At 43.8% G+C, this 9,517-nt stretch overlaps 1 protein-coding gene across 1 annotated transcript; it reads left to right on the top strand.

Moving 5' to 3' along the window:
• The first annotated feature begins 927 nt into the window (after positions 1-927).
• paxbp1 (PAX3 and PAX7 binding protein 1) lies at positions 928-9,171 on the top strand. The gene is made up of 18 exons (XM_030100786.1): positions 928-1,338; positions 1,505-1,627; positions 1,915-2,115; positions 2,391-2,612; positions 3,075-3,175; positions 3,393-3,616; positions 3,914-4,103; positions 5,074-5,197; positions 5,800-5,902; positions 6,122-6,237; positions 6,350-6,549; positions 6,655-6,802; positions 6,902-7,023; positions 7,128-7,204; positions 7,303-7,369; positions 7,467-7,613; positions 8,077-8,231; positions 8,446-9,171. Exons 1-18 carry the CDS (start codon positions 1,044-1,046, stop codon positions 8,564-8,566), a joined length of 2,736 nt encoding a protein of 911 aa, XP_029956646.1. The 5' UTR covers positions 928-1,043; the 3' UTR covers positions 8,567-9,171.
• The last annotated feature ends 346 nt before the right edge of the window (positions 9,172-9,517 follow it).

Raw genomic sequence — 9,517 nt, 5'->3', positions numbered from 1 at the left:
CTTCTGTTCAACTATTGAAAACAGTCAAGAACATACTGCAATACCCTGCATGCCATACAAGAATCTGTTGGTGTGAGGATGAGGAGGGTAAACAGTAGGGTGAGGAGGACGGTCAGGAGGGTGAGGAGGGTGACCAGTGAAGAATTGAACTTTGAAATTACAGCTTTATTTACAGCACTGTTGGCAACATGCATACTTTTTGTGTGAATATATTACAATTTCCTTGGCAGTATGAGTGCAATGTGTGAAGTCAAAAATTGAAGGTTTTTCTTAAAATGCTTCTTTTTTTCTTTAATAAGTTATGTATGTATTCTGTAGCATGTATGTATTCAATATGTATTCTGTTCGCTAAAACCCCTCCCAAAAAAATCTTTTAAATAAATAAAAAAAAAACATAAATTAATAAATACAATGCTCATTTGTTGCAGAAAACATAAACTTATTAAAATTAGAATTGGGGTAAAAACAGAAGTGTAACAGAGGGCTCAATCAAAGTGTTACATAATGATTCAATATGGTGTATTCAAAGCAAATGTGCCTCCAGTGGTACACATACTCTTTCTGCAGTATGTGTAGGAAAGTCATCAATGAATGAGAAATTATGAAAGAAAAAATTAAAAATATGACAACACCATCTACTATGGAAGTGTGGAAGTGATAACAAGTTGTTGTTGTTGTTGTTGTTGTTGCTGTTGTTGTTTTTGAGGGGTTCAAATTCTAACCAGTGTATAGACGACATGGTGTCACTTCAGGTTTCAGTTTCTAACCTTCATTTGACAATATTTTTCAACTTTAAAAATAATAACTTTGAAAAGGAATACGTTCACTTGCCATACTAAAAATAAACGTTATGCTGAAAACAAACAGAAGGGGGCGGTAAAACAATATTGCCGTGTCCATTCTGCCGAACACGCGGGTAGAAGAAGATGTAGCAGCTGTGACAGAAAATGGCTGGCATTGAGCGTGGCTCTAATATGTTTTTGCCTCTGTTTTAATCTGCTCCCGTTCACGATATGCACCGTTGCATGTAGCAGATAAACACGATGTTCAAGAAGGCGAAACGAGCAAACTTTCGGCGGAGGAACGAGTCGGACGAGGATGAGCCGGAGGAGGGGGCGCCGCAGCAGCCGCTGCCGCTCACCTCGTTCGGGCCTGTGATGGAAATCCCGTTCATGGAGACCTCCGCTAGCAGCATTAGCTCCGAGAACTATCCGAGCAACGGCTTCTTGTCCAGCCTGAGCAGCATCAGGCCCATCAAGAAAGAGAAGAAGAGCAAGGACGTTCCGATTATACCAGGACCCACTAAAGCCAGTCTGCTGAGTTTTGACGATGACGAAGGTAACTTGGTAGCTAACGCATTGCTAAAGTGGCTAATATGCTGCTATGCAAAATCTTTGAAATTACGAATAAATTCGTACAATTCATTGGCGTTTACCTTTATTACTGATAGGTTTTCTCTTGAATGCTACTCACGACTGTCCTCTCCTGACATGTCTGTAAACAGAAGGGTCCGAGGTGTTCAGAGTGAAGAAATCCAACCACAGCAAGAAGATTGTCAAACAGCTGAAGAAAGAATACAAGGAGGATCTGGAGAAGTGTGGATATAGCAAACAAGAGATCAAATCAGGTGCGTTACCTGTGCATTACGTCGGTCCTGTCACATCGCTGGGTTGATAACTCTTCTTGGGCGCTTTTGAAATTGAATAGACATCCCACTTCGGTTCTGAAAAACTGCATGCAAGCTATATTTGTTGCTTATACAAATACTTGTATTTTATAAATATTGAAAGTTTGTTTGTGTTTCTTCCAATTATATTGAATATGATATTGCAAAGACTCACCGGCCACATTGAAATGACTGAGAATGAGGGCTTTCAACAGCTCAGTACAGAAAGTGTTTGTGCTTCCCTTCAGATGGCCCACTGCAGCCTGTGGTTACGATTAAAGAGGAAGTTACCAGCAAGACAGGTAGTGACCAAGGGGAGGAAGAAATGGAGGTGGACAGCGCTGATGAACACGAGGAGGATGCAAAGGGTCAAACTGCTCAGCCTCCCAGGAGCAACAACAGCGGGGCAACATTCAACACACTGTCCTCCCTCGGTAGCTTGAGACCAGGTACAGACCCTACGAGCCCGACTCCCAGTCTGTCGGTCATCATGGGCACATCTGATATACATCAGCACAGCGTTAAGAGAAGCCTGTGTTTCACAGAACATTTTGGACTTCTACACTTTGTCTAAATTTTCCATGAAGTGACAACAATACTCTTCCATCCTTTTTTAATGAATTGATTGATCCATACTGCACGTTCATGCCATTCATGCCAACACTATTCCCACATGCACAGCTGCACATCCACATGGTAAAAGATTTATTTCCCTTTTTTCTAGGGGAGATTCCAGATGCAGCGTTCATACATGCAGCCAGGAAGCGCCGGCAGATGGCCAGAGAGCTGGGAGGTGAAGCCCCTCTCGTAGAAACAGAGACTCCTAAGAAACGGCTGGTTCGAGAAGACCAAGATGCCAGCGATGACGAAGATGAAGAAGAGAAGAGGATCCGTTTCAGCGCAGTTAAAAACAAAAGCCAGAGACAGAAGATCGCTGAAGAGATAGGTGCTGTACTGATTGATTTATATTTTCTATCACATTGTTATCAGCAGTGGCCAGGATGGAGAGGATTAAAAACAAACACATCAGAGGGATCACTCAGGCTGAGAACTTAGGGTTTAGATGGTTTGGTCATGTTGATTTTGTTGTCAGAGAGCATAAGAGAAAAACTTCAGAAAAGAGCCATGGATTTATTGATAAAGAACATGGAGTTATTTGGTGTAATAGCAGAGGCTGCAGGTCATGGGGTGAAATGGAGACAGCTGATCTGCTGTGCTGACTCTTAAAGGGAGTGGTTAAGATGGCGATTAACAAGTTTTTTTGTTTGTTTTTTTTACAATATATTACTGACTGACTGATTCTATGACTCAGCCTTTATTGATGTAATAATTCTTAGAGGTTTCTGCCTTTGGAGAAGAACTGCTGTTCGGACATTTGTCACATATCAAACAATTTGTATATGGACAGGTATCGAGGGCAGTGATGACGAGGCATTGGACACCGGTCAGGATGAAGAGGTGAGCCGGTGGGAGCAGGAGCAGATACGAAAAGGAATCAGCATACCCCAGGTAACGTGCTTTTTACTTGGACTCAAACATCTGAAACAGCCAATACAAATGATTGATGGGAGAGTTAAAATGCCTCTGAATGTACCTAAATTACATGTGCCCAGCGTTTGCCAGTTATCTACAAATGGCTTTTGAATTTCTGCCGTTGCTCTGTTTGTTTTGTTTTTTTGTAAATCGACACCTTCTGACATCTTTTTTTTTTGTTTTTCATGAATAGGTCCAAAGCAGCCAGCCGGAGGAAAACACCGTCTACTACCAGAACAGCTACGAGACGCAGCCCTACGGCTCTTCCTACAGCTTGCCCTTCGCCTACACTGCTGTGGCTCCCCAGACCGGCAAGCCGCCCGGGCATGCCGACAACGGCTCTGTTCACTACGGTGCACCAATTAGTGATCTAACCCCAATATCCATTGATTTGGTAAAGAAACGCCTGCAGGATAGGTAGGTTCAGTAGAAAACTGCAGCAACGTCTAATCTCAGTCCTCAGCTCAGCTGCTGCCGTCTCTGTGTGCTGTGGTCCTGAAGACCCAGCAAAAAGCCACAGACACATCTAACGACCAGAGAGGCAACACTGTGTTTTTTTTTTTTGTTTTGTTTTTTTTAAACTGTTGTAGATGCGCTCCAAAGCTAGTGCTACTCTGCTTACAGTGTCGGTAATTAAAATCGGACGAGCTGGGTGTTTCTCAGTCCTGTCTAAGTCGCCGTTCCTGTCTCTCCCTGTATGTCATTTGTCCGTAGGCTCGGCCAAATGCACGCAGGTCACAAGGCAAACGTCAAGCGCTACAAACAGATCAAAGAGGACCTGGGTGCTTCTGAGAGCACCATCCAGCAGCTGGAGGGCTCATCCAGTGACAATGCAGATCAATATAAATTCTTGCAAGAGATGCGAGGGTATGTTGGAGACTTGCTTGAGTGTTTCAGTGAAAAGGTAAGGGAGAATTCATCCACGGTCTGATTAGCTGTTTGCTGTATTGTGTCTGTGTATTATCTTACCACTTTATGTGAATTTAAGAGGATTCGTTCTATAGCGCACTTATTTTCTGGAATTTCTTTGACACTTAAATCATTAATATTGTCGAGAACCGAGCATGGAAACAAAAAACAGGAGTACACGTGTTTCTTAGTTGCTTCATAGCAGCCCTCATCGTGATTAGAGGAAAATCTTTGATCTACTTTCAGATATGAGGACAAACAGAAAGCTGCTCAATTCAGCTGCTTCAGTATACGTGAATCACATCAGCTATTACTGACAGAATAATGCAGAACAGTTACTATGTTACTTATGTTACTTATGTATTGCTGGTGTGAGAAGAATTGCTTGGCCAAGTATGTATTTAAATGTTCCAACTTTGAAGAAACCCATTTCTTAATATGCACTTTATTGTAAACCCTCCCTCGTCACTGAGTGCATGCCCCAACAATAATCGATTCTTGATCCTGCAGCAGATACAGGGGATGAGGAGAGGACTGCTGCCAACATGTTTCCTCAACTGATCTAAGAGCAGTGTGATTAAAACTGGACACTAACCTGGACTCTTAATAAGCATGGCTTAGTCTGGAGTCCCATAATACAGCCTAAACATGACTGGAACTTTAAATTGTGAGTGTTGGGTAAAAAAAAATTTAATCTGATTCATTCTTTTTAAAAGATGTTTCACCAGTCTGATCAAATGGTTTGACTGTAGTTTTCAGTTGAAACCACAAGCCGTATAAAGATCCACACTGTTCGAGCTTCCTCAAAGGGAATATAATAGTTTGACGACAAGTTTTTACCTGACACGCCAATATTTTGGTTCCAGTCCATTTTGCTGTCTTCATCCTTCCAGCCGGACGGCCCTGTGACTCGGAGTCCCACGTTTGATGGGTTCAGAGGTCACAGAAAGCATCATATCTTTCAGGTGCCTGCTGTCCTGGAGCTGGAGGCTGCCATGCACCAGTTACTAAGGCAACGGGCCTCACGCCTTGTCCAGAGAAGACAGGATGATATTAAAGATGAATCGGCGGAGTTTGCAAGCCTTTCAAGTCAGTCCATCTTGAAGGTTTTTATGATTTATTTGAACGGCCTCGTTAGTTCTCTGTCTGTCTGTGAGTGTGTGTGTGTGTATGCGCGTGTGTGTATGGTCTTGTGTCATGTTGCCCCAATTACACCCCCCCCCCCCCCCTCCTTGAGTACGATTACGACTAAGTAACGAGTGACTTTTGAAGGAGTGAGCATGTGGGACATGTTTTGATGGAGGAGCTCTTGCGGCTTCTCTTTGACGGCTGACTCTCTCAGTCAGCTGGATGGTTGTAACTCCACTGGAGCAATGAGTGACTAAGACAAAAAATGATCTGTTAGCCGTCTTGCTCTTACACTGTAACGTTTGAAGTTGCAGTCAGGTAAGTGACTAGAAAAGGAAAATTTACAAAACTAAAAACATGGTTTGTGGTAATTATTCAGCATCTTTCAGTCTGTATTTAAGCTTTTTTTTTCTTTTTTCAACATTTTAAAAGTCTTTGAACATTTTGTTTAAACTAGTTTAGTTGCAGTTGTGTGAGATGCAACATTTCCAGAATCAGAATGAGGTTTAGGGTTGGCATCAGCCTCCCGTTGCTGGTTCTAACGTTGCTCCTGTCTCTTGCAGATAAAGCTGTCATGGCTCCTAATCTAGACTCGTTTGGTCGAGACCGCGCAGCATACCAAGAGCACAATCGTCAGAGGAGGATAGCTGAGAGGGAAGCACGACGGTATGAGCGCCCCTGTTTTCCTACACGATAATCCATGTAGTTATTTTTTTTTAGGAGACAAAATAGAAACACATTAATTCAAGTTAAAGCTTTGAATTCTGCAGCTCGACATTGAGTCGACATGCAGCTTGAATCATTTTACGGACAAGCTTCTAACAGACCGGCCGTATTTTGCTGTTTGTATTAAGTTATGGTTTGTGTGTGTGTGTGTGGATGTAGAACGAGGCGACGCCAGGCGAGAGAGCAGAATGGAAGGAGGGCGGAGCACAACGAGGGCCTGTCATCTGACGACGAGGAAACCTCGACAGACATCACCAGCTTCAACATGGAGAGAGGTCATTCATTCAAACCGCACACAGTATCATCCACACGCCATCGCAGTACCGACCACAATGGAAAGACTCATTCCGTCACTCATTCCTCTGTAAACGCTTCCGTCCCTTCCAGACCGTATCGTCCGAGACGGCAAGAAAGTGTTTGAGGACGTGGTGGATGACTTTCACTCACTGGACTGCATCAAATCCCATTTTGAAGTGTGGAGGAGAAGCTACGCCGACTGCTACAGAGAAGCTTACATCGGCCTCTGCCTGCCCAAGCTGTTTAACCCCTTAGTTCGTCTGCAGCTCATAACGTGGAATCCTCTGGAGGTGAGCTTTCTCTGGTCACGGCGGCTTTTTTTTTTTGTTTTCCTTTTGAAAGAAAAGATGCACATAAGATTTTAAAACGCCGTTTTGTTTTCGCTTGCTCTGCAGACGCAGTGTGCCAACTTCGAGTACATGCTCTGGTTCGAGTCGCTGTTGTTTTACGGCTTTGACGAGCACAGCACGCTGCAGAAAGGCGATGCGGATACCAGCTTGTTGCCCGCCATCGTCGAAAAGGTCATTCTCTCCAAGCTGACAGGTAGAGAGACCCGCACAGCGGCACCCGGCATACCGAGAGCGAGAGGTCGGCGCCGAATGCGCCATGTGTATTCATGTGTTTTGTCTGCGCTTGTGGCAGAGCTGGCGGAGCAAGTGTGGGACCCGCTGTCAAGCAGTCAGACGGCCAGGCTGGTGGGCTTCATTCACAGACTAATGAAAGGCTATCCCACTGTGCTGCACGGGGACAACCGATACACACAGGTACCGCTCTACCTTTTTGCACATCATGTATTCCCTCTGACAAAACACTTTTGACTTTCCTCTGCACTGCAGCACCACTGTAACCTTGGTTTTCTCTCTCTCAGGAACTTTTGAAAACCATTGTCTACCGGATAAGGCGAACACTGGATGAAGACATTTTCCTTCCACTCTACCCCAAAACGTATGTTGGACAGTTTTAAAATGTAATGTCAGTAGGATAAAAAAAAAAAACCTTTAAGAATTTTAAAAATTATAATGATTTGGATTGTTTTTGTTTAGTGTGCTGGACAACAAGAATAGTGGTCCCTACCTGTTCTACCAAAGGCAGTTCTGGACCTGTGTAAAGGTATGTGCAACATTCATTCAGCCATTCAAATAATAAAGCATCGCTTTGCAAAGTTTGAACATGTCTTCCCCCCCCCCCCCCCCCCCCCCCCAAATAGTTGCTGGGCAATATCCTGCAGTTCGAAGGCGTCTTATCCACCTCCTGTTTGAGGGACCTGGCTCTGGACAGCACTCTCAATCGATACATCCTTTCTGCACTGCAGACCACCGACACCGAGGAGGAGAACGTCCATAAGTGCCAAAAGGTAACAGAAGTCCACTGTGCTTTTCCAAGAGGTTGGATTGATATTTACACCATCAGTGGGTAAAAACTTGCATGTAAATAGAAGGGTCTCCCCCCCCCCAACATGTTAAAAGATCAGTAACCGATTAGTTTACTCTGCAAGCTGGAACAGGAAAACCTCCAATTTAATTTGTCTGAAGAGCAGAATACGCTGACATGTAGTTGGATTTGTGTTTCAGGTTGAAATGGTGAAGAAAATACAGTTTGCATAGTTAAGATTATTTCATTTCCAGAGATGTTAGTTGATTTCTTTTGCCAATTATGTGTTCATTTCTGTTTTTAAAATCCAGACCACAGTGTTCCCGCACATCTGAATCATTCTTGTTGTCCCGAGTTTGAGGAGCAGTGTGTGCTCTTTCCGGCACAAGTCACTCTGTTAAAAGCCATTTATGACTCGTCTTGCATCTCTCACTTCCTGTTCTCAGGTGGTGGAGTGTTTGCCAGCGCAGTGGTTCTCTGGACTGAAGGGCCAGCAGACGCTGCTGCAGCTGGAGCCGTTCTGCCGCTACCTCACTCACGTGGCCAGCTCCTTACACCGCAGCAGCTTGGGCGCAGCTGATGTCGAACGTCGTACTTCCAAGTAAGGCGGCTCTACAAGGCTTTGTACAAACAGCTTTTGAATGTCTTGCATTTATGTATAGCCCCATCTGCTGGATTAGTATCGAATGTGCTTTCAGAGAGACTGCACAGCCAGATTATTTTTTTGCTCTCATTACATTTTTCACCGCTCTCAGTCGTAGTGAGACGTGATGTTTGTCTGCTTGGCTTCTAACGAGTCCGATATCTGCCAACAGGGAGCAAGTCAGAGAAGTGGTGAGGATGTTGGGCCGCATGAACGCGCTGGACCACATCATCCGCGTGGCGGCAGAACTCGGCATTAAAGACATCAAGCCTCTCCTGGAAGCCAAGTCATAGACAAAGACACGAGCAGATTTGTGTCTGCTTTGTTTTTTTGTGTACTTCGCCGTTCCACGCTCGAGCTGATGAGCGAGGACTGCCGGAGAGAATTCAGCTGCTGCCCTGACCTGAACCCTAAAACTTGTAGACCTTGTAAATATTGTAAATGTTGTATAGAAAAGTTTGTTTGCACACCTATCGGCACAGGACAGAAGCTGAAATAAGGTGTTTTATTGTCAGCGAAAAGACTGTTACACGCTGGCAGGATTTTAAATGCACCGTTCGTCCAGAGGAAGAATTGACATGAAGTTCTTTTTGGAAAACATTGGATCATCAAACTGACACCATATTCACTCTGGCTGTCCGTACAAAAACGCCTGAGCACCTTCACTCCTCACACAGACCCTCATTTCCATGTGTGCCAAATGAACAAAAGCTGCACACGAGCAAACACTTGAAACCCATTAGTCTGTGAACAGTTCTCAGTGTAAATGATCCGGTCGTTTGTTCCCTGACTCTGTCAAAAAAAAAATCTACCCCGATCTTGTGAGAGAAGCAGCATGCTCTGCTGCATAAGACTTGTTTTATTTGTCTATTTGCCTGTGAATAAAATATACATTTCAGTTGTTTGAATTTTGGTTTTACACATTACGGTTGAAAAGATCATTTTAACAAAATCGTGACTTTGTGGTGCAGTGGTAAGCACTCTCCCCTCACAGTGAGACAATACTCGGTATGATTTAGGGATTTGTCTTCTGTGCATGACATGTCTTGGCAGAATTGGTGTCTTTATATTTAATGTGGGTTAAAGTGAGGAATCATCTTTAGGCTGTTCTGCTGCTACCCCAACTATATCTGTTAAAAATCATTGAAACTGTTTATGTGCATATTACAAACTCTTAAGTTTCTGAATAAACTAAAGACATTTTTAGATTTTAGCGTTCCCATTGGAGTGGCAGGAAGAATGCG

Source organism: Salarias fasciatus, chromosome 10, assembly GCF_902148845.1.
Source record: "Salarias fasciatus chromosome 10, fSalaFa1.1, whole genome shotgun sequence".
In the NCBI taxonomy this organism is placed as follows: domain Eukaryota; kingdom Metazoa; phylum Chordata; class Actinopteri; order Blenniiformes; family Blenniidae; genus Salarias; species Salarias fasciatus.
Note: the sequence above shows the minus strand (reverse complement) of the source record. Positions and strands in the feature narration are given on the sequence as shown.

Excerpts from the sequence above, each read along its gene's own strand:
- paxbp1 (XM_030100786.1), top strand. The coding sequence starts at position 1,044 with ATGTTCAAGAAGGCGAAACGAGCAAACTTTCGGCGGAGGAACGAGTCG. Across the intron at positions 5,198-5,799 it reads GGAGTTTGCAAGCCTTTCAA|ATAAAGCTGTCATGGCTCCT; the intron begins GTCAGTCCATCT and ends TGTCTCTTGCAG. Across the intron at positions 7,370-7,466 it reads AGTTCTGGACCTGTGTAAAG|TTGCTGGGCAATATCCTGCA; the intron begins GTATGTGCAACA and ends CCCCCCAAATAG.